General features: G+C 42.3%; 1 protein-coding gene across 3 annotated transcripts in view; it reads right to left on the reverse strand.

The window, feature by feature from the left end:
* The window catches only part of Cfap20dc (CFAP20 domain containing), a 224492-nt gene that overhangs the window by 8190 nt on the left and 191741 nt on the right, over positions 1-24561 (reverse strand). For all 3 annotated transcript variants that reach the window (XM_071609232.1, XM_071609235.1, XM_071609231.1), the window contains one exon: positions 5469-5563. In XM_071609232.1, the coding sequence (XP_071465333.1) occupies positions 5469-5563 (95 nt within the window). The remainder of the gene's footprint in view (positions 1-5468; positions 5564-24561) is intronic.

A 24561-nucleotide genomic window follows, 5' to 3' on the forward strand; every position in this document is an offset into this window, starting at 1 on the left:
GAGTATTATGTAAATGTCAAGTAATTGCGTGGCAGTAAACAGGAGGTCTGTGGAAGGAGTCCTCTGTTAGAACGGAGCAGGCAGCCCTGGCGAGCTGTGAGGAGTCATGAGACTTTTATAATTTTTTTTTTTTTGGCAGTGCTGGGCCATCAAATCCAAGGCCCTGTACATGCTTAGACATGTGCTCTACCACTAAGCTACATCTCCAGTCCAATTTTTGTTCTAGCAATTTCGATAGTACATCTAAAAAATAGGCATCTGCTGTCTCTATTTCTTTCTTGTGGGAGATTCATCAATGTTCATAAAAGAATCTCCTCTGTGGCATTGCCATAGAAAAGGCACGAGATTGTTATTCAGAGGAGACTGGCAACTCCCCAAACCCTTCGGAATTCCTTTCTTAACTCGGAATCTGTGTGAGCCGTGAGGTCTGCAGGTGGGAGAGAGAGGTCATTATTATTCCATTTGGAGCTGGTGGGCATGAATAATTGAAGGGTCATATCTGTAAAGGAACAAATGTCAAAAACAAATTGACAACTATTCTTCGAGCCAAGTATGGTTCATTTTCAAAAGGTCAGTTTGGTAGTTTTCTTGAGTAAGTTCTGAAATCTTAACTTCCAATTTTTATATTTCACATGAGCTCCCAGAAAACACATTTTTAGTAAGTGTGGAGGGCACCGGTGCTCCTGGTAATTGGTATTCAGCAAGTATATTATAGCCCAGGAGGAACTGCGAGGCGCCAACTGTTCCCCATCCAGTCGGGTGGCAGGGATCACAGAGCATCGCTGTTCCTGCTGGTCGCTTGGCCCACTTGAAGGTGGCATTTATACACTTGAGACATTCTGGCTGGGCAGAAATTGGCTGTGACACAAACTCTCACTGAATAAAGTAGGGACAGGAACCTCGGGGTTGAGATGTAAACTCATGCACTTTTTTTTGCATGGACTGGGTGTGTTTTCTAGAATTCCAGAGTGTCGGGCCATCTTTCCCTGCTGTTAGAAGGCAGGCAGTTGCACAATGCAGGTTGGCCTCCCATCTCTGATGGAGGTGTGGTGGTCCAGCGTGTCATCTCAAGGATCTTGGTCCCAGGGAACTATGTGGAAGATGGAAGATGGGGTAACAACACCCTCGGAAGGCTGTTTGAGTGCCCAGAACATGGGAAGATGAAATACATGTGAGCTGTTATCTTTATCCCCCAAGTCTGAATGGTCCACTTGTCTTCCCTGGGAACCAGCACAAATCATACTCACAAGCCAACAAAATAGTTCAGCAGAAAGACATGGATGTGGAGGAGTCTGGGACCCTATCCTAGCTGGGGCTCTGATGGGACATTTGACCTTGGGCAAGTTATTTACCTCTTCAGGCAAACTGAGGAGGCCCAACACCCCTGGTTCATCAGAGCTCCAGGGCAGAATCCTGAGACCCTAATTCTCCCCTTTAAGCCAAAGCAGCTCTGCTTTTAGCCTCTTCTGCCTTTTGGGAAACCACATGAGCTCTCATTTGAAATAAGTGTTCACCGCTTAAAACTAGAGTTTAAGAGCCACTGCCTAAGGCGATCTATAACTTTTTAATTGCTAAAATATATGGGTTTAAGTTCAACACTTTCATGTTTGAAATTCAGAAATATCCCAATTATACCAAAAAACCAAAATTAGGGAGAAAACTGAAGGTCAAATTTCAATGAATTGTCCTCTTTTTAATGTATTTTTTTTATGGTTGTTGTAGGAAATGACCAGTGGAAGACCATTTCTCACCTTCCTGCCCTCCCTCTCTCCCTTCTTGTCTTTTTTCTAATGAGAATTTACAGAATCTAATATATGCCAGAAATGGCAAAGGGACTTGGGATCCAGGAAGGAGCAAAATGACAAGGTCTCTGCTCTTGAACATTTTTAGGCTACTTAGGAAGAAAGACCATAAGTAAATCAAGATTTGCAAAAGACAAAGAGGCCCTGAAGGACGTGTTAGGAGGGGAAGTAGAGGCCACAGAAGTGGGGAGTCCCACTGACTTAAGACTGTGGCCAGGCACTTCCAGGGTCGGTCCATCTTGTGCTTCACTGGGCTGCCCTCACCCTCAGTCTGGTCAACTGGGGGCTACCTGCCACTTCTAACAGGTATGGGTGGGAGAGCAGGCAGGTCCAGAGCTGAAACTGTCACCTGAGGGGTGTCTCTCTCGCTCTGGCTTTAAGAACCTAGCTTCTTTACTCAGCCATCAAGAAGAATGAAATGAGGGCATTGGCTGGTTAATGTATGGAACTGGACACACTCATGCTAAGTGAAATAAGCCAATCCCCAAAACCAAAGGCCAGATGCTCTCTTTGATATGGGGATGCTGACTCACAAGGGGGGTGGGAGAATAGAAATTCACTGGATGAGACAAAGGGAAATGAAGGAAGGGAGGGGGAGGGAATAGGAAAGACAGTGGAGTGAATGGGACAGAACTTTCCCACGTTCATATATGAACACACGACCAGGGAAACTCCACATCATGTCCAACCACAAGAATGGGATCCTAATTAGAATAAGATATACACCATGTTTGCATAAATATGTCAAAATATACTCTATTTTCATGTATATCTAAAAAGAATGAATAAAAACATGGAAAAAAAAAAAGAACCTAGCTACTAAGCCCTTGAGATATTGATTTGGTTTTCTTAGAGATTAGAAATTCTCAATAGAAAAAAAAATTTCCATTTCTTGGCTTTATCTATTGTTCTTTTGAGCAGGTAATCTATTTACCTGGCTGAGAACCCAAAGCGTAAAAAAAAAAAATAGCGGCTAGGCTTTGGGGGCTAGGTTGTTTGGGCTCAAACCCTACCTCTTAGCAGTTGCGTGACCTTGGGAAAATTGTTTAAGAACTGTGTGTCTCAGTTTCCCTAACTACAACACACACATTTACAGGGTATATGCCCCATGGTGGTGTTGTGAGGGCTAAAAGTAACAACTGAGCACAGCCTCTGGTATACAGTAAGTGTCAAATAAATGACACTATGCAATAGAAACCCAAGAAGAATCCCAGAATGCCCACAGCCATGCCTCACTTCCTCTTCTAATGATATGAACTAGAAACTTGAGCCCATTATTTTTCTTTGACAAACACTCTACAGGAACAGAAGGAGACTCTCTCTCTGTGTATTGCTCAGTACTGACTGTGCTAGGCTGTCAAAACCACACCATGACCCCGTAAAGATGAACCAAATGGGAGATGGTTTTTGATGGTATTAATTAACTATAAACCATGCAAGCATATCAGAAAAGGGGAGGGTGAGCAAATAGGGAACATGGGTTTGTGATGGCATTAATTAACTACAAACCACTGGAGCACGGGAGAGGGGACAGCTGATGAGAGCCAAGGGTGATGGGCAGAAAGGGTGCCAGATCTGGGTCACTCTGGCCAGCTCAATTCTACGATCCTCTGAATTTGTTAATTTGCTCTCAATGGAACTTCTGTTTACCTACAGCATAACAGAGCTCCTGCTGTCAGAACCCAGCTCTGCGATGGTGACTTTAAGACACCCTTCCAGCCACTTATCACTAACATATATCTTGGGTGCCTTTGCTCAAGGACCACGCTCTCGGTTCCTGTGGCTTATTTAGGACACTTAACATAACATATTATTTGTTCCCTCCCAGCAAGGTCTCCTCCTGACAGCCAAGATTCTATTTTTCTGTCATAAGTAATTATAAATGTACACCTCTAAAAAGATTCCCAATTTGAGGGGCATAATCTATTTCAGATAGTAAATCACAGAGACATCTCCATCCCTTGGGCGGCCAGAACGTACAACTCAGATGTATGAGCTCTCACTCTGAATTCCCCACACCTGAAGAAAAATGGAATGCTCCAACTTTCTCCCTGGGGCAGTTAGGAAAAAAAAGAAAAAAACCCCAAAACCCCAGCGCTTTTGTCAGAGCAATTTATATTGGTTTCACTTCCATTTTTTGACAACTTCAGATACAGTGCTTTCATCTTCAAAATTCAACCCAGAAAAGTGTCTCAGAGTCCTGCTCTGAGGTCATCTGTCACTTGAGATCACTCCCACCTCTCCTATTGCAACCCCTGTTTTTTTTTTTTTTTTTTTTAACCAAAGATCCTTTTGGGTTCCTCCTCCCCACAGTCCTGACCATCAAGTTCTCTGGTTCTAGCCAGAAAGTAGCCCGTCCTCTCCGTGGTTCTTGCCAACAGAGGGAACAGTGCACAAATTTTCATTCCTGCTTCCTTCCAGCTTTTATATGACTGATGTCTAGCCTAGCTACGGGACAGGTTTTGCTTTAGTAAAAAGGCTGTATCTTTGTATTAATGAAAACATGGACAAGTATGTGTTAATGATGGGGACCTGTTTTGAGAAATTGCAGGGTTGGGTGGTTTTGTCCTTGAGAGAATGTCACAGTGTGTGCCTAATGCGGACCTAGCTGGTCTAGGTCAATCACTCCCTGTGGCCTCTTGGTGCAATCAAGAGACACAGTACACGGGGATGTCTGAGTCTGCGGATAGTGCACGGTGGCCTACTATTTTACAGCAGACTATTCTTTTTAAGTACCACTTTTTAAGTAGAAGGAGTATATTCTAAAATACCAAAGCAAGTATAAAATGTAAATACTTAAACCAATACCATGGTCATTTATTATCATCAAGTATTATTTATTGTGCATACTTATGTGTGCTATGCTTTTATATGACTGGCAGCACAGTCACATTACCACAAACACATAAGCGACGTGTTGTGTTGTGATGGTGTGGTGGCCGGCGATGACAGGACACTAGGCAATAGGAATTTTTCAGCTCTATTATAATCACAGGGACCTCTATGGCACATGTGGTCCAGTGAAACTTCAGGATGCAGCCCGTGACTGTTTCTAAGGGATATCAGAGTTCTGAGTGTGCTTTGTAATAATAACGCCAGGAAGTATTTGGTAGGAACCATTTTAAGTGCTTCACATATGGTTACTCATTGAAGCGTCACAGGAGAGCACCAGGTGGTACCATTATTAGGATTATTTCACAGATGTGGTGACTGACATTCATAAAGATCACGCAGTGAGAATTGGCAGAAGTGAGATTCAGATGGTCAGTTTGATACCAAACCATGCTCTTAAGCCCTAAGCTGGATTTTCCCCTAGGATTAACCTTTAGAAGGACAGGGACAATTTCTCTCTCCGCTATTAAAAAATCTGGGCTGGGGCTGGAGCTCAGTGGCAGAGTGCTTGCCTAGCATGTGGGAGGCACTGGGTTCAAGTCTCAGCATCAAATAAAATAAATAAAGAAAGATATTGTATCCATCTACAACTATATATATATATATATAAAACAAATAATCTAAAAAAATTAGGAACAGCATCACCTCATTTTCGGTGTGTGAGCATAATAAACAGCACTTAACGAAAACAGTGGCATCTCAAAGTGACAGACTTTCTCTATTCGTAATACATTGTTTTTATTTTTTTATGCATAGTGTTTTTCATATTCCCACCTTGAGCGCTGAAGCTTCCAGAGGAGTCTGGATGCGGCTCGGTCGGCTGTTGACTGGGAGGAACAATCGGTGGGCTCAGCATGTTTAACCAGTCCCTAAAAAGAAAGGAAAGTGAATGAAAAACACGTCCAGAATTCCGTGTGATAAAAATCACATGCCATGCGTCATGGGTGACCAAATTCTACATGGATTTTACTTTTCTCCTGGATTTCCAATTCCCTGGGGGCTTCCACAAAGAAACATTTCCCCCCATCCTTCTTATATCCAAAAGACAAGATGTCTAGATATTAATATTCAACTTTGTATATTGGTTAATATGGAGTCAATTACCTTACTGATCAACTGTTATATAAATAATTGAATTAAATGGTGACTAGTCCTCTCAAAAGTTTATTATTATTGCTATTAAACTGTAGCACTTTTTGTCCCCCTCACATTAGAAAATTACTGGTAGCATATGCCTGTAATTTCAGTGGCTGGGAGGTTGAGGCAGGAGGATCCACAAAAAAAAAAAAAAAAAAATGGATGAAAAACATTTGCCATTGATTTGCATCAGAATTTCAGTGAGGCCACCACCTTCTCTATTCTCAATGAAGAGCAGGGTGTGGTTTTACCTGCAATGGTAAGCCAAGTGCAGCCTCAGTGACTTAGGGAGACCCTAAGCAGCTTAGTGAGACTGTGTCTTAAAATATATATAAAAAAAAGGGCTGCAGATGTGGCTCAGTGGTTAAGTGCCCCTGGGTTTAATCTCCAGTACCCCTCCCAAAAAAATTTATTTTAAAAATTTGGAAGAAATGCAACAGGGTACTGGGTGTGGTGGTGCATTGTAATACCAGTGTCGTAGGAGGATCACGAGTTCAGAGCCAGCCTCAGCAACTTAGCAAGGTCCTAAGCAACTCAGTGAGACTCTGTCTCTAAATAAAATATAAAAAGTGCAGGGGATGTGGCTCAAGGGTTAGGCACCCCTGGGTTCAATCCCTGGTACCAAAAAAAAAAAAAAAAAAAAAAAAAAGGAAGAAATGCAGCAGCGTAAGAAAGCCTGATAGAATCACATGCCATGCATTATAGTGACAACTGTCTCCATGTCATTCAAAACAGAAGCTTATCTTGGAGTGGTCATGGAGCCACCAGGACCTAGGGATTAATATGCATCCACTCAGGGCTTTAGAGCAGCAGGTGGCAACAGAAGGGGACAGGGCAGTCAGCCTGAGTGGCTGCTTTTCAGTCTCTCCTTATGAATGGGACAAAACCACTCCTGCAGGCCCTCCAGCATCCCCTGTCCCTTTGCTCAAACTTCCGACTTCATTTCCCAGGCTCTAGCCTTCCTCCTTCCTTCCCAGTCTCCTGTTCCCTCTAGTAGACCCCTGGGTGGGTACAACTGAAGGTGGTGACATCCAGAAGGCGTGAGTCGTGTGTGCTTGGACTTCAAGCCTCCTCACTTCCCCACTTGCTCCTGAGCTCTGTAGGTGAGTGAGCAGGTCAGCGAGTCAGCGGATGTGAAGGCCTTTCCACTGTGAATTCTAGCTCTGGCCTTGGGACCAGCTCTGTGCACTGTTTACCCTTTCCTTCTCAACAGAAGCACGTCTGCATGACTCAGCGACTCCTTTCTGAATTTCTGTATTTCTTATTGTCCTAACCAACAGCTAAGAGCACTGACTCCCAAGGCCAGTTCCAATCAAGTGAAAACTGGGTGGAGTCACTTGATATCTAAGCCTCATCTGTGTAAAGGAGACAATAATAGTACTTCAGAGTTTGCTTTAGAATTAAATGGAAACAAACGGATGGAAAACATTTGCCATCAATTTGCATCAGAATTTCAGCGAGGCCACCACCATCTCTGTTCTCAATGAAGAGCAGGGTGTGGTTACCTGCAATGGTAAGCCAAGGTGGGAATTTGGTTTTGTTGAAATTAAACCAGTAAAGGATAAGTGGAATGATCACCAGCTAATACAACAGAGGTTTCCTTACAAGTTCTTATGGTTTGGGTGTGAGGTGTCCCTGGAAAGCTCATGTGTGAGACAGTGCACGGATGTTCAGAGGTGAAATGATTGGGTTACAAGAGTCGTGACCTAATCAGGAGATTGCTCCACAGTGGTAACTGTAGGAAGTAGGGCATGGCTGGAGGCGGTAAGTCCCTGGGGGTGTCCCAACACACACACTGGGGGATTAGTGTCATCCTGGGGGGATTATATTATCCCTGGCTTCTGGCACCCAAGCTCTCTCTCAGCTTCCTGGCTGAGAGCTTTCCTCTGCCAGGTCCTTCTGCCATGATGCTCTTGCTCACCTGAGACAAAGAGCTTGAAACTGTGGGTCAAAATAACCCTCTTCTCCTGTAAGTTGTTCTTGTTGGGGGAATAATGGTCACGGGGATACAAAGTGGACACTCACTCTTCTAGAATAAAAGGTATTTCTAATATAAAATTCACTCAGCTCCTACTCATAGTATTTTACGAGATTTCTAGTCACTGTTCATAGCTGTCGCTAGATTATGGCTGGTGGAATGAGTGAGGTGACCATGCTATGTAACTGATTTCTAATGATGCATTAAGGAAGTCAGAATGGATTTGTCACAGACTTCAAGCTAATGGGTCAGTTTCTGATAAGCAACTTTTATTTAGTTCATTTTAATTATAGCAGACCAAAAAATTCTTGATTATAGAAAATCACAAGGTCATATATAAATTACCAGCCCAGTGACCTCATCACTCACCAAGAGTGACAGAGAACAGGGATGAACAGGGGAAAATAATGCTGTCATCTGGTGACAACCCCAGCTACAGACAGGAACCCTCCACAGCAATAGAGGGAGCTCCTCCTCGTGGTCCACAGAGTGGGGGAGAGGTGCTCATATTATATAAAGGAAGGTGTTTGCTCCTTAAGCAAATGATTTCCTTCTCAGCAGTTGTTGTGGGTGGTATAGGGTTCTTTTTGTGATTTAAAAAATAATGTCAGATTTATAGCAAAGTCGCAAGAGGACTATAAAGAACTCTTGTATAGCCTCTTTATCCAGATTCCCCACCTTACACAATTTATCATGTTTGCTATCAATCAACGGGTCAGAAACTGCAGTCCATCGGCCAAGACTGGTCTGCTGCCTGTTTTTGTATAGTCTGGAAACTAAGAATGGTTTTTCCATTTTTAAATGATAAAAAAAATGCAATTTTTAGGACACATTCTGTAAAATTTGTATTTTAGTGTGTCCAGACCATGTTTTACAGGAACACTGCTGGGACTGTTTGCTTCTGTAGTGTCTAGTGGCTGCTTTGGTGCTACTGCAAGAGGGTTAAGTACTTTTTATCTAATCTTCTGCAGAACAAGCTCAGTGGCCCCCTCTCTATGACCACGTGCTCATCTTGAGTCCTCCAGTACTGATCCAACACACACACTCATTCTCTCTCCTTTCCCCATATTCTTCATTCACATTCATCCTTCTGTTCTCCATATTTTTAACTCCTTTCTGATAGCGAGGAGCTTGGCTCCCATCAATGCATTTACTTATTTTCTGCATTATAGAACACACTCAGGAGTCGTTTCAGAATTGCTAAGCAGCAAAACAATAATAAAAAATAAAGCAAACAAACCGAATCCCACTTCAAACCTTCCCTTTCGACTTCTCTATTTGTTTATAGTTTTTTTTCTTTAGTCAAAATACTATTTTCAAAATTTACTGGGGTAGCTTCTCTTTCCCCCCTTTCCTCAGTATGCTTATATCCATTTGAAACACAGCTATCTGCTTCTGTTTGTATTACACTTTAGGTTTTTTTCCTCCATTCTTACTGATTTCTATTATTTAAAAATTGCTATTGAGCATGTAAAACATGAACAATTCAGGAGGCAAAATGACCCAGGAAGGTGTGTTCAGATGAGAGTTCGATCCTCCCAGAACTCCTTGCTGATTCCCACCCCCTCATCACTTCTACCTATCCCACCTGTCCCTCTGTAGGTCTGCTCTTCATTACTCCTGGTAGTGCCCTTCTGTTTTATTTTGCAATAAAGAAGCAGATATGATGCCTATTTTAAAAGTTCCCACTTTTCTTTTACAACAGATAGCATACCACAGTGATTCTCTTTAGACTTTTGTTGTTTCAGCTTACAATATGTGCTGGAAATAACTTCATACCATTGCACAGAAAGCATCTTTATTCTTTTTTACAGCTGCCTAATATTCCAGCAAATGGATGTACCATCATATATTTCACCACTCTCTTATGTTTGGGCATGTTTTCAAGACTTTTCAATTACTGTCATTAACACTGCATGGAATAACCTTGAGCATATCTATATTTGTATGCTTGGAAGTTTTATCTTTAAGGTCAATTCCAGCTTATACCATTTTCCCACCCTGGTGGCAATTTTTGATATTACTTTCCATATGCTTAGCAATTGCATTTTTTTCAAAAGCATCCATTTGTGGTGGCTTGTTAATAAGCAGTTCATGGTCTAGCACCTGCATCTTATGACTTTATACTTCCTCATGTATTGTTTAATGCTAACCCATGGTCCTGACCCTCGATCAGCTCCACTGAACCTCCATTCCTTTCCAATGACTGGGGAGTTCCGGCTTAGGTTTAATCACAATGTATGTGCCTGCCCTAGTTTTAGTTCAGAACCACTTCCTTAGCTTTTGTTCCCCAGCTACCTGTGTTCCTTCCAGAACATGTTCTTGCTCTGCGTTCTGCCATTTTTGGAGGGGCCTCGCCCTTTGGAGCTGATACTCTGAATTCCTCAACTGTGACCATAATCCCTTCATGCCTTGGACTGATTCCATCCTGTCACTAACCGGCCTTTGCTCCTTTGATGGATAAACATTCTTTTCAGTCAGGCCTGCCCTCTGAACATGCACCAGAGCTTCCACTTCCTCCTAGCTCTTGAGAACCCAGGCAGACCTGTCTTCAGACTGGAGAGACAGCTCCTAGGCACACCTGTGCAGCCTGAGGACTGTCACCAGAAGAGGGGTGTCCTTTGAGAATCAAGTCAATGGATTTGTTTTAAATACCACATACAGAAACCCAGTGCAGATGAAGAATTAAAACCATCTTGTGAATTTTCACAACAGCCAGACTTGATCTAATATTAACATCTTAGCCCAAAAGGAATACCACATGATTTCCATTCAATTTGCATGCAGACAGTGAACATGACCTGAGTGAGCTGGATGGGATATTTTTAAGAGGGAAGAGAGCATCCTCAGCTAAAAGAGATTCTGGCTCTAGTGCCTTCGTCTAAATAAGATTTTGTTTACAAGACCATTTTTACATGCATTTCTTTTATTAACGTGTTCCCTATAAACACACACGTAGGCATGGATACAAAACACTCTACCACAACAAGTAGCTCAACCATCCCTTCTTATATATATGGTTATCATTTGCTGAACTCCTGTGTGCCAGGCCCTGGGAATTGTGAGAGCAATTATTTTTGGTTCCTGTCCTCAAAGAGTCATGGTCTGATGGAAGAAGCACTTGAGCCAACAGAAAATAACAATATAACAATAGGCCATGGGCTGTATTCGCTGGCCACCGTCTGCCCTGATGGACTTCCCTTGCGAGGCAGCTACCTATGATCTTGTGTACATTTAAATGATTATTTGGGGAAGTGCTTATTTCAGACATGTAAAACATGACAATAACTGTTATATTGCTCTCATTTACAGTCTTGCGCCACCTGTTCTCATAAAGCTGTTGGTCAGACGAACTGGCCCAGTGAAGTACTTTTCACAGAGGATCTTTTGTTAGAAATTTAGCAATTTGCAGTAATGTTTATCCAACACTCAATGATACTCGTTTCATCCAGGCAAGGTGGCGCGTATTTGTAATCCCAGCTACTCTGCAGCCTAAGGCAGAACTGCAAGTTCAAGACCAGCCTTGGCAACTTAGTGAGACCCTATCTCAAAACAAACAAACAAACAAATAGAGAAAAACAACAACAAAAAACTCACTTGTGGGGAAAAGTCACAGAATCTTTGTGTGTGTGTGTGTGTGTGTGTGTGTGCGCCAGGGGTTGAACCCAGGGACGCTTAACCACTGAGCCACATCCTCAGCCCTTTTTATATTTTTTTTTTAGAAACAAGGTTTTGCTGAGTTGCTAAGGGCCTCACTAGGTTGCTGAGACTGGCTTTGAACTCCTGTTTCAGCCTCCCCAGCAGCTGGGATTACAGGTGTGTGCCACGGTGCCCCAAATAGAATCTTTTAAAAAACTGGTGAAAACTTTTCCCTAAGAAAATGCTCATTTACTTCCAATTTCAGGAGGTCAGGGAGTGTCTGAAGCCAACCTATGGACTTCTGAATCCCAGAGGAAGAACTTGTGCACCCTGGAACATCATATGTGTCAAGTAGTGTGATCCATGACCTGTCAAGTTTTTCTACAAAGCATCAGACATCTGTAAGTGTGTGTATTAGGCCTCATGAGCAACAAGTTCTGTTGCAATTATTCAACTTCACTGTAGTAGTGAGAAAGTAGCCATAAACAAATTTATGAATGGACATGGCTGGGTTCCTATGAAACTTCATTCACCAAAACAGGCACTGGGCGGCATCTGCCCACGGGCTGGGTGCAATGACCCCTGACCTTAAGAAGGAACTACGAAGTAGAAAATTCTCAAGATTCTTAGGAAAATTCCTGCCCATCAGTTCATTAGTCCAGAGGCGGACACCCCACCTAACCTTGGCCAATCATTACCCTTCCCAGGACTTTCTCAAACTAGATCTGAAAAGAAGACAGTCCTACAATGGAGATGAAGGCCAAAAGAAATGAAACTCAGGAGTCGCTCCTGATCACACTTCCTGTCACATGAAGGAAGCCAGTTTGAAGACAGAATGGGGTACCTTGAAATCTGGACTCTGGGTCATAAAACAGTATAGACCCCACTGAATGATCAGGGAAACTGGGACAATGTGGATGACGCAGGGGTTCAGTGTAGCACAAGGACTCTGAGGTCTTGGGAGTTTGTCTATGTGAAGATGTGCTAGAAATACTTAGGTATCCATTACTAAGCCTTAGCCAGAGCTCTTGAATATGCTGGCATTATCTCCAAACCCACCATCTTTGTCTATTCTTCCAGGATCTCTTCCTTGGTTTCTCCTCATTCTGGACTCCCTTAATCCAATCCAGAGTGAGCTTTTCAAAATTCACTTACAATTTTAGGGTCAAATCCTAGATCACTGCACTGACTTAAAGCCTTGCACAGCCGGTTCCTCCATCTCTGCCCACTGGGTTTCTGCCCCTTTCTCTGTCACTAACATTCAGCCCTCAAGCTTCAGAGAGAGACACAACCTTGGCCCCCTTCTCACAGGGGTCTAGTTTCCTCTGTCCTTTGGTCTTCAGCTTTCAGCTCAAATTCCACTTCAAAGGCGTCTTCCTCGTGTCCTGAATCTACCACAAGTTCTCTGTCACTTGACATCAGGAAAAGCCTGGCATATTCAAATCAGGATGATTTGAGGCAAATTTAAGACAGGACTCCTTACAGACATGAGGGCAGGTATAGGGGAACCAAAAGGGACAGCGCATAACTCCAGGACTGATGTCACTCCTAAGCCTTACCTTAAGGAATAAGGAAGGGACCCAAACCCAGACAGCAAAAGGCATGGAGAGGGGGCCTCCTGGGAGGGAGCTGTGGCCGCAGTCCTGCATTTTCAGTGAGCCTGAGCTGGTCCCACAGGGGTGGGGGAGCTGGGGAAGGGTGTCCTGGGCATCTCTGCCCTCTCGTTTCCAATGACTGAGCCCCATCAGGAGTCCAAGGGCAAGGGATGACATATTCATGTCCATCAGCCTCTCTGGGAGAAGGATGGAGAAGGAGGAGGGTGGATCCAAAGGGGCGGGGAGAAGATGTCTGGACAGATTCCCTGGTGACTTCCAAAAGGACATCTCACTGTGTAATCCTCCTCCCGGCTGAGGGACTGAGTCACGTCTACCCCCATCCTCTGCGACTCTAGGCTCCGTAGGGAAGGCCGTCCTGTCAATCTTCTTCACAAACACTAGATTCTCAATGAATGAATGAATGAATGAACAAATAGATGGCTGTTCATAGGAAGGCTAAGGCATTCAAATGGGAGCAAAACCACTGAAAACCCAGGAGTTCTCTGAGGAAGACCTTGTAGGGTTCAGGTGAGAAGAGAGGGATGGGAGGAATCACAGAACCTTGAAAAGGCAAACTAGCTGAGGATGAGGTGAGCATTGTGTTTGCCAGACATTTCTCCTCCTCCCACTCCCCAAAGTGCTCCCCAGGGGATGATTACATTACAGAAACATCTGGAGTAGGATCTCATCTCTTTCAAAAGCAAAAGCAAAAGCAAAGCATAAACAAATACTGTATTTTCCTCTCACCTCAATCCAGGCTTATTTGGAGACATGTAGCAAGCACGCATACAGATGGGAAATAATTTTTCTTTCTTCATTTGCTCGTATCTTTTGTCAGGAAATCCATAAAATGGAGATGATCCCTCTCCTGCCAAGTGCTCAGTGCTCCAAGAAATCTCAAAAGCATTAACTTCTTTATACTCATTTAAATATAGTTTGTACATTCTCTCTAGAACTGAATGTCTTCCTGGCTTGGCAGTATTTTCCCTCAGGTTAAGAAAATATTAATGTCGTGGCACTTTAGGACCATTTTCTAGACGTTGCCTCAGTAGCTATGACAGAGTGTTCAATCCTGGAGGTACAAATCCAGGCATCAGGTGTCAAGTTCAAATGTGACATATAACTAGTCACAGCCTAGCTAGTTGACAACAAAGAAGTCTGTGTACTTCTTCTCTCTCTATTCTGTTATCAGCTTCACTATTTTATGATTTCACGCTGAATAAATGTTTATTGAACTCCCGTAGTGTTGCAAATTTTATGCTGGGTACAAAGGAGCAAGACACGGTCCCAGTTTACTAGAAAGGATAGAGAGTGAAGCATGGGTTAGAGGTGAGCCCAGGGAACCTTGTACAATGGGGAGAACAGTTTGGGAAGGCAAGTCACAAAAGGGTTATTACTGAAGGATGAGAATGAGGCAACAAGAGAACAGATGGAAGAGTATTCTAGAAAGAACAGCATGCACCATAGTAGAAGTTGTGAGGGAGCTTGGGGTACTCCTCGTAGCACAAAATGATGAGACTGTAGTCAGTTGCTGAAGAAAGCAGGATGCTTGGATGGAAAACTAAGGAGTGCTGAAGGCCCTGGGGATCTATCGAAAGATTTTCAGCTAGACCAATAGTGGACTTGCATTTTGCAAAGATCACAGTGGCAAGTGGGTGCAGAATGGATTGGTGGGGAATAGAGGGGCCCTGAAGATTAGTTAGGAGCTTGTTGCTGTGTTATAGGCAAGGCATGGTGGTGTTATTCTGGAAATTTAGTACATAGGTGTATGGAAATATATACAAGAAACACAGAACCTTCCCCTTGACAATATCTGTTTCCCATTGTGTCAAAATAAGGTTGTATTTCAAGGGGAACAGAATATGCCACCTCCAAATACATCACTTTAGCATACTGATCACTTTGAGCTGAAGGCAAATGAGGTACAGTAGACTCAGGAAGGGCTGTCTAACCTCCCACTTCCTTCCTAGAAGCAGGGCATGTATTTCTCCTGACAAAGATGCTTTCTTTGTATTGAGAAGAGAATATTCTTATCACCTAAGATGGGGATTTGACACTTAAACGAATCTGTGTAAACAAACCTTACTAACATTTGCTAATCACTATCCCACAATTTGCTGCCTCCAACCTAAGCCCCATTTCCCTCTGCCTTATCGTAACTCCACTGTTGATCTGTCTTTGTTAAGAAGGTATATAAGCTTGAGGATCTAGCCCTTTTTTGGACCTTCAGTTCTTTGCTCCTGCTAATCTGTTTTTAGTCAATTTGATTCAGAGGCTCCAGTCCCAGAACCTAAGAGAGTAGAGGAGTCTTTCCTTCCCTACATAATGTATAGAAATCTCCTGAGAAGACATCTCATTTATATTATTCTTTGAAAGGGAAGCATTCTAGTGATGCCTCAAGGATTTTATACTCTAATAATAAACATTTTAAATTATTTGTGTGTGTCCCATGTATTACGTTGAATTTAAATGGTTACTCAGTATCTCTGTGCACCATACTGAGTTGGATGTGTAAGGATAAATAAATATAAGGCCTGGTACCCCAAAATTAGGCTCAGATATGAATTGGCAGCGTCAGAAGAAATAGAAATTTCTCTCTCCCACCACAAAAAAGCTTGACCTTGTATGTAACTACAGAAACGTAAATTAAAGTAACTATACACCACTGAGACTTAGCAGCTTAGCAGACGTTCTAAAGACTGATAAAACTTGGTGAGGGAAAGGTAGGGAGAGGATCTGCTACATACACTGTGGGCAGAAGTATAAACCAGTGAACAATTCAGTAATATCCATCAAAATGACCTTTGAGCAGCAATTCTACTGCTAGAAGTTCATTATGCACACTTCCTAGCCCAACCTTAGGCAAATATGTGAACAAGGATATTTATCACAACACTATTTACAGTAACCGAAAAAACTGGAGATCACCTAAATGTCGATCTCAGAGAACTGGATAAATAAACCATGGTATGTCCAAACAATGGAATAACTTCCAGCAGCTGATGGAAAATGTAAGTCAGTTGATAGGTATAAATTCAGAAAGATCCAAGATCTATTTGGTAAAAATTTAAAGTGAATTGAAGAACAATATAATCATATCCTTTTTATATAGAAAAATATGTATATAAAATATATTTGCTAAAGAAAGATTCTGATGAGTGTCTAAGAAACCTGGGTGAATTTTGTTTTTGCACTAAATTTTTTTTTCTGCCCTGACAATTCTTTTTTTTTTTTGACTAGGAAAGTGCCCTACCACTGAGCTACACTCCCAGCCTTAGAAACTCTCTTTTTCTTTAAAGAGTGGAGTCTTTCTCTTCAAGAGATTCCAATAATGAGATCTGCAATAAGACTTCTGAAACACATCTTCAAAACACCTGCAACAAGTATTTTGGGTAATAAATGGTTACTGGACATAGATGCTAGATTGATTCCTCTTACAGTGAGGAGGAAAGAAGAAAACAGGTTCTTTTCTTCATGCCAATTTGCTCATATAAGCTGTTCCTAGCAGCCCCCCTCCCACTGGAAATATAACTCCAACAATGACAGCAGAACATTCTGGATCTTTGAGAATTTTGGTAATGTTCCTGGAAATTGTCAAGATTTTATTTACATAAATTAAAACTGCTTTATCTAATGCTATAGATAAGACTGAAAAATAGTTTTCTTCTTTTTTTTTGTGGTGGGGAGGTGGTACTGGGGATTGAACTTGGGAGTACATGACCACTGAGCCCCATCCCCAGCCCTGTTTTGTATTTATTTAGAGACAGGGTCTCACTTAATTGCTTAGTGCCTTGCTTTTGCTGAGGCTGGCTTTGAACTTGCGATCCTCCTGCCTCAGCCTCCAGAACCACTGGGACGTGTTCATGAATCTGGTTCCCCAGCTGAACTCTATGGTGCCAAGTCTGACAAGTGAATGACACAACTTAAACTGTGTGCAGGGGTGCACACCTGTAATCCCAATGACTTGGGAGGCTGAGTCAGGAGGACCACAGGTTCAAGGCCAGCCTCAGCCATTTAGCAAGATCTGCTCTCAAAATAAAAACTAAAAAAAGCTAGGAATGTTGCTCAGTGGTAGAGCACCCCTGCATTCAATCCCCAGTTCCCCTGCCCGGGGAGGGGGTGGGGTGGGATGGGGGGAGAAACAATATAACTTGACAAAGAATGGTTACCATGGGAAAGTTGAAATCTGCCTTACAATGGAGGGGAAAGCCAGGCTTGCTCAGAGGGAGGGAGCACAGACTTTTTTCATCTCAGAGATGTATTCTTGTGAGTATGTGAAAAGAAGCTTAATATTATGTTTTAATTTGCTTTTCAAAGGATCTTTCTTTTTTCCTTATTTTTTCTAGCTGCTGGAGGACAAAAGGTCTCAGCCTCACCGAAAACCAGGCAGTGACTCACTCACCCTCTACCTTTCACTGGAGGAGAATCATTTTAGGGTGAAAATTCTCAAGGAAGTCAGTTTATCTCCTCAAAACAGAAAGGACTAATCAAGCATTGTCTGATTAATTAGAGACTCTTGGAAAAAAAGTGCTATCAAGGCCTACAGCTGCAATCAATTTAATCAACATGCAAAGAGCCAATCATTGGTTTTCTTGATTAACAAAGCTGAATGTTAAACAGAGAAGTGTGACATTGTCGTGCCATTAGCTACAGCTACAAATTGAGAATTTCCCCTAAATATTCAAAGTCAGGCCAGGATAAAGTGAAAGCTTTTTCATATTCAATTTCTTAACATTGAACCCTATAAGCATGGCCATTTCAATTCTTCCCCTTGATAGTTCATGTAGGAAAAATAATTTTCATCCAAAGAGCAGAGATGAGCGGTGTCGTCAGGAAGCTCCAAGACACTGCCCCACTCCCCACAAAAAAACCACAAAAAACCACACACACACACACACAAAAACCCCACTCCCGGCCACACAGGTCCCAGTAAAATTTACCACGTGTAATAGTGCTAGTAGTTATTGTCATTTGAAATTACAGAAAGAAAAAGACTTGTTCCCAAGCAGCTTTATGTAACACTTTTTTGAAGATGACTGGAGTTAAGGACTTTGTAACTTTTAAGTCATTAGCAAATCAAGAGCAGAAAACTTTGCCGCCTTTTTGAACTTTAACTAGAGGATAATTGCCTTAAAATTAGAATACAAAATAAAATCATCTAGACCTTTCTGTGAAATGATGGAACTTAATGTTGCAGAAAGAGTAGGTGGAGTTTAATTTAATGCTTTAATTTAGCTTTCTGGGCTTTTGTAAAGAATAACTACAGGGTATCATTTTCATCATTAAGTGTGTCAGAATAATAAGATACCATATTTATGTACTGATTTCCATTTTCTTTTCAAAGTTTGGTTATACTTTTATGTTCAGTAGTCAAATAAAACAAATGATATGCTAAAAAGTAGGCTCTGTGAGGTGAATGACAATTTAATTTCTTCCCAGTGTTGGCTGGCTACACAAGAAAATAAAGAACTGGGGGAAAGTTGACAGGATATTTAGTTGACTAGATTTATTTCCCAGCAGTTGCAGGGTATGTTAATTGTAACTTTTCAGTTAATGAAAAATATTGTGATAGAACACTGATGTGGGTGATAAACGGACTTTAAACACATAGACGGTAAAATCCTATTTCTAAAACTCTGGGAGGAAATAATCAGAACTCTTTTGTTGGTTAAACCATTATTTTTTTTTGGTACAGAGGATTGACGTCGAGGCACTCCACCACTGAGCCACATTCCCAGCCCTTTTTTTATATTTTATTTAGAGACAGGGTCTCACTGAGTTGCTCAGCACCACGATTTTGCTGAGGCTGGCTTTGAACTCGTTATCCTCCTGCCTCAGCCTACTAAGCCACTGAGATTACAGGGGTTGGACCAGTCTGGTAAGCAAAATTGGGCTTGCCAAGGGAGGGCAGTAACTCTCCCTAGTCAGTAAGCTACCATCATCATTGTTATTATTCACAGAATTACTCCAGCTGCTATTCAACTTAAATATGGTCCTCATTCTACGGAAAGCTTACAGGAAGAATTGTAAGAATGGTAGAAAGACAAAGAAATCTTGCAATATCAGAAAGAGCAAACTGGCAGACTAAGAATCTCACTGATGATTACCACTAATAAACTCTTTGACTGAAGTGTAACAAACACGTAGAAAACTGCACAAATATATAACTCAGTGAATGTCCCCAAGGTGAACAGTAATCACCACCTGGGTCAGAGGACAGATACTTTCCTTCCTCCTAATGGTCACGCTCTCCTCTCCCCACATCCGTTTGCCTGTGATTGAACTTATTGGAATGGAATCCTATAGTACATATTCCTCAGACGTCTAGCTTCTTTCTGGAATATTATATTTGTGAAAATCATCCGTGTGTTGGAGTGCATGTAGTATTCCATTGAGTAAATAGAACACAAGCCACTCATCCCTTCTACTACCGAAAAGAAAATGGATCGCTTCTAGAATGGGGCTATGGAGGCTGTGTTATCTCCCCTCAAAGGGGAGATTAATAACAATGATATTTTAGGAGGTTCTTCTTTGGCCAGGTAAGGAAGTGTGGATGAGATTTCTTTTTGTGTTTCCTGTAGGTCAAATGCTTTCACTTTAAAATATCTTTTTTTTTTTGGTACCAGGCATTGAACTCAGGGGCACTTGACCACTGAGCCACACCCCTAGCCCTATTTTATTTAGAGACAGGGTCTTACTGAGTTGCTTAGGGTCTCCCTGTTGCTGAGTCTGGCTTTAAACTTGTGATCCTCCTGCCTCAGCCTCCTGAGCTGCTGGGATTATATTTTGTGCCACTGCACCCGGCCCTACTTTAAAATATCTTAATACTACCGGGCATGGTGGTGCACACCTGTAATCCCAGTGACTTGGGAGGTTTAGGCAGGAGGATTGCAAGTTTGAGGCCAATCTCAGCAATTTAACAAGACCCTGTCTCAAAATGTAAAATAAAAAGGGCTGGGGATGTGGCTCAGTGGTTAAGAGTCCCTGGGTTCAATCGCTGGTATCAAACAAAGCAAAAAAAAAAAAAAAAAAAAATCAAAACTCAAAAAAACAACATCAACTAATCGTAATTCCAATTCTGGGTCTTAGGTGGGTCCTTACAGTTTTTACATGACTTTGGAAGCCATCTATGGGTTATGCATCTAGGAGAGTAGTGGTTGGAGAAAAGGATATGGTCTGCTTAGCTTGTATAGATGCCACCTAAACAGTTTCCCAAAGTAGTCACATTAATTGTACTAGCAGTTGTTAGTTAGTCTATGTCCTCATCAAAATTGGTATTTTATATCCTAGCCATTGTGAAGGCATGTAGTGGAATTCCAGTATATTTTTAATTTGCATTTCTGTGATGTCTAATGAATCTGTGCACACTGTCATCTGCTCACTGGCCATTTGAATATATACTTTCATGAAGTGACTCTTAAGTTACCTGGCTGTTTATCCTTTTGGGTTCCTTCTGTATTCTGGATGTGAGTCCTTCTTGTGATGCAAATATCTCCTTCTATTTTGTGATACACCTCTTTACTTCCTTGAGTTGAGTGGTGTCTTTTCATTTCTTCCTGATTTTAATATGGTCTAATTTATCCATATTTTCCTTTGAAATTTAAGACCTGATTAAGAAATCTTTTCCTACCCCAAGGTCATGAGTGTATTCTTCAATGTTTTATTCTATTGCCTGGGATGACAGTCATGGTCACCTTCAGCCACAAGGAGCTTCTGAGCACCTGAACTGGGGTTAGTGCGGGCTGAGATGGCTTGCAACTGTAAAACGCACACTGGACTTCAAGGACTTAATATTTTAAAAATGTAAAATAACTCGTTAGAAATATTAACCTTAATTATGAAGGGACCCACAAACCACCAGAATGGTGTAGAGACTGCTTTACATTGGAAAGCTGAGAACAAACGGCAGATACAGAAATCAATGTCATCTGAGCGTCTGTTATCTGACTAAAGCAGAACCTTTTCTGAGCTGCTACCTGTCCTTGTCTCAGGTGTCCTGGGAAGTTTCCAGCTCAGGGACAACTGACCATCAGTGTGTGGACATTCCAAGGAATTGTGTAAATAGGCCTTATCAGGAGGTCCCGTCCTGTCTCACTGAAGACCTCTGCTCCTTCCCTTATGAAGCTGACATATCGAGCTTTTCCATGGCTGTTTGGAGAGCCGCTCTTTCCAGAATGCACCTAAATGCACATGTCATGAACTACTTCTGTTGATTTTTCTGTAGCCAATTAATTCGCAGACCCCCCGATCACTTGAATCTAAGTTGATGGAGGAAAAGTTCTTCCAACAATTACCCATTGAAATGATGATATTTTGGATATGCTGGTGTTAAGTGAAATAATGTTTCTAAAGTTTATTTTACCCATTGTTTGCAATTAATGTGTTTACTAGAAAAATAAAAAATTCCATTAATGGCTTACACTTACTCTATTTTGACTGTACAGCTGCTCTAGGTGGCCTTTTCTTCCTCCAGATGGGATCCCCATGCTTTTGGCAATCATGGTGGGATCTGAGTCCCCTCACCCTGTTGTCCATTAGGATGACCCAGAGTGGGTCTTCGATTCCCTAGAGAGATGGTCTATTTCCGGTTCACTCTTTTACCTGAGGTGGAGTATTTTGAAACTCACCATGGCGCCCTCTTTGTATGGGCTCTGACCTCCAATCTGTGTCCTCCAAGGTCAAGTGGTGTCAAAGACTGCTCAGCCCTTGAGCCCCTCAGCTGCTGCTTTCTGAAGTGGCATTTTTCTTGAGCTCAGTGGCATGATGGGCACGGCTACCTCCCCTGGCTTTCCTTCTCTTGGATCAAAGCCCCATAATTCCTCAGGGCCTTGGAAACTCTCCAATGGCATCAATCCAATGCTGTTCATGTTTTCTCTGGCTTTTCTGGATGTTCTCAGAGGGAAGTTCATTGTTAAACAACCGAGTCTGCCATGGCTATAGGCAGAAATCATTGCTATTTAATTAAAACTTGTACCATGGTTGTCATTTGATGTAAGATTTTCATCAGTTGAAGTGGGGGCATGAGTCAGGGTTGTGTACAAGGAACGGTCCCCAATCTCACTGCAGTCAGGAATGATTCGCAGAAGAGGGAAGCTGCCTTTTAGAGTCGGAGATGGTCGCAGAATAACTCCAGGGTTAGGGAGTATCAGGTAAGGATAGGAACAGATTGTTGAAAACCTTTCTGGTTAAGTGGATAATGAAAATCTTAAGAAGACCAATGAGTTATACATCATATGCTGATTCTGACTGGGAGCACAGCCTGGAGTGCATTATTAAGAAGGAATTTAAGTTTACATGGACACTCAGTGGTCAAGAGGATTGTGGTCCACCAGCCATGTCTGTCATGGACAACGGAGATGGGAGATAGTTGCACATGAGTGTGAATCAGATCTCAGGGATAACATGCTAGTGAATGAATTTTTATGCATCGAATACATGCTTATCACTGGATTGTTTGCATATTAAAATAATTTAGATTAATCAGATCACCTTAAAGTGATGATTTTTAATGGAGGGCCAAAGAGTTCCATCTTCAGCTGTGCTCTATCTAAGCTGTGATACAGGGCCTCTGGGTACAGCGGGTATACTTTTCAAATTTTTGGAAGACATTGAGTGACAGAAAGAATAGGTTGCATGACAGAATTGAGACAGAATAAACTTGATAGTCAAGAAAAATGGTTTAGATACCAGTATGGATTTCACAAGTATTTACCAAGATCCTGTTTTGTGACAGGTTCTTGCAGAAAATGCAATGGTAAGGAAAAAACAGAGTTCCTATCCTCTTAATGCTTCTCGTGTGGAGAGTGGGGCAAACATCCATCAGGTAATCACACAATGATGTACAAATGCTAGGGAGTCCAGTGTGCAGAGAGAACACAGGAACTCAAGGGTTCCCTACAGGAAGTGATGCTTGGGAGGAAATCTAATGGATGAACAGGAAGAGACAAAATGGTGGAGCCGGGGGAGGCGTTCTAGAATGGTGGAACAGTGGGAAAAGGTAGGCAGGTTTGAGAAAAGGAAAGGAGGCTAAGTGTGCTAATATGTAAATCTCCAGACAGAAAATGGTGCAAAATAAGGCTGGACCAGTAACACGAGCCAAGCCACTCCAGCCTTGCGGGCCAATGAAAAGTTTTTGGTCTTTATCCTATAAGTAATGGGAACCCATTGAAAGATTTTTGCTGTGGTTTGGATGTGAGGTGTCCCTCAAAAGCTCATGTTTGAGACAATGTGAGAAGGTTCAGAGGAGAAACGATTGGGTTATGAGAGCCTTAATCCAACCAGTGAGTTGATCCCTTGATGGAATTAACTGAGTGGTGACTGGAGGCAGATGGGTGTGGCTGGAGGAGGTGGCATTGGGGGCATGGCTTTGGGGTCTCTATTTGTAACTGGAGAGTGGAGTCTCTCTCTGTTTCCTGATCATGTGAGCCACCTCCCTCTGCTACACTCTTCTGCTGTGATGTTTAGTTTCACCTGGAGCCCCCCAGCAAGGAGCCTGATCTCTATGACCTCTGAAATGGTGAGTCCTCAAATAAACTCTTCCTCCTCTACAATTGTGCTGGTCAGGTCTTGAAGTCACAGCAGCAAAAAAGCTGACTAACTCATTTTCACATGGGGGTGTCAGAGCTAGTTCTGTGCTTAGAAAGGCCACTTTGGCTGCCCCCTGGGGAATGTGTAGGGGTTGTGGTGAAAAGCACATGTGGATGCAGGGAGGCTGCTTATAAGGCTACAGCAATAGCCAGGAGAAAGGTGGCCAAAGCCAAGGGTAAGGCATGAGCAAGGGATGGGAACTAAAACCTTGAGTGTACACTAATATACACAGTGTCCTGGTCCACAGTCTGACTTGTCCTAACTGTTTGGATTGCACCTGGATTATTTAGTTCAACTTAGAAAATCCCAGTTTGATAGACCTCAGAGTGCTCCAAGGAAGGTGATCAGGACTATGCCAGGACCAGGACTATGTGGACTTGAGGGCGGAGAGAAAACAGGAGACTGGAGGGGAAAATGGAATGACTCAGAAGTGCTATTAACAATTTAAAGGAGGGGGTTGTTCAGTGGTTAAGCACCTTGGGCTCAATCTTTGGTATTAAAAAAAAAGAAAAAATTAAAGGGGCATCATGCAAAAGAATAAAGTAATGATTCAACTTATCACTCTGGAAAGAGAGCTAGTATCTGTGCAGAGAAGTCATAGGTCAGCTCAGCATAAGGGAGGTTCGGTGGTTGGACTGTTTGACACTGGAATGCTGGGTGAGCACCGAGCCTGCTCCCTGGCAAAGATACACAGAGTCTGGAGAGATGCTGGCTTAGCTTATCTCCAAACCTCTTCAAATTCTCTCAAGATTTTTGGGTCCCATCAAAGTGTGGTTTTTCCTGGGAAAGACTTGTTTTTAATATGACTATGGATATCTCTACCACCACTACCACTTAATGAAAATACTTATGCAAAACTATTTACTGGTATCATCTCAGTTAATTCTTGTAATAATCTGATGAGGTAGGTTGCCAAGTACAACCTATATTT

The sequence above is a fragment of the Marmota flaviventris genome, chromosome 1, assembly GCF_047511675.1.
Source record: "Marmota flaviventris isolate mMarFla1 chromosome 1, mMarFla1.hap1, whole genome shotgun sequence".
NCBI lineage: Eukaryota > Metazoa > Chordata > Mammalia > Rodentia > Sciuridae > Marmota > Marmota flaviventris.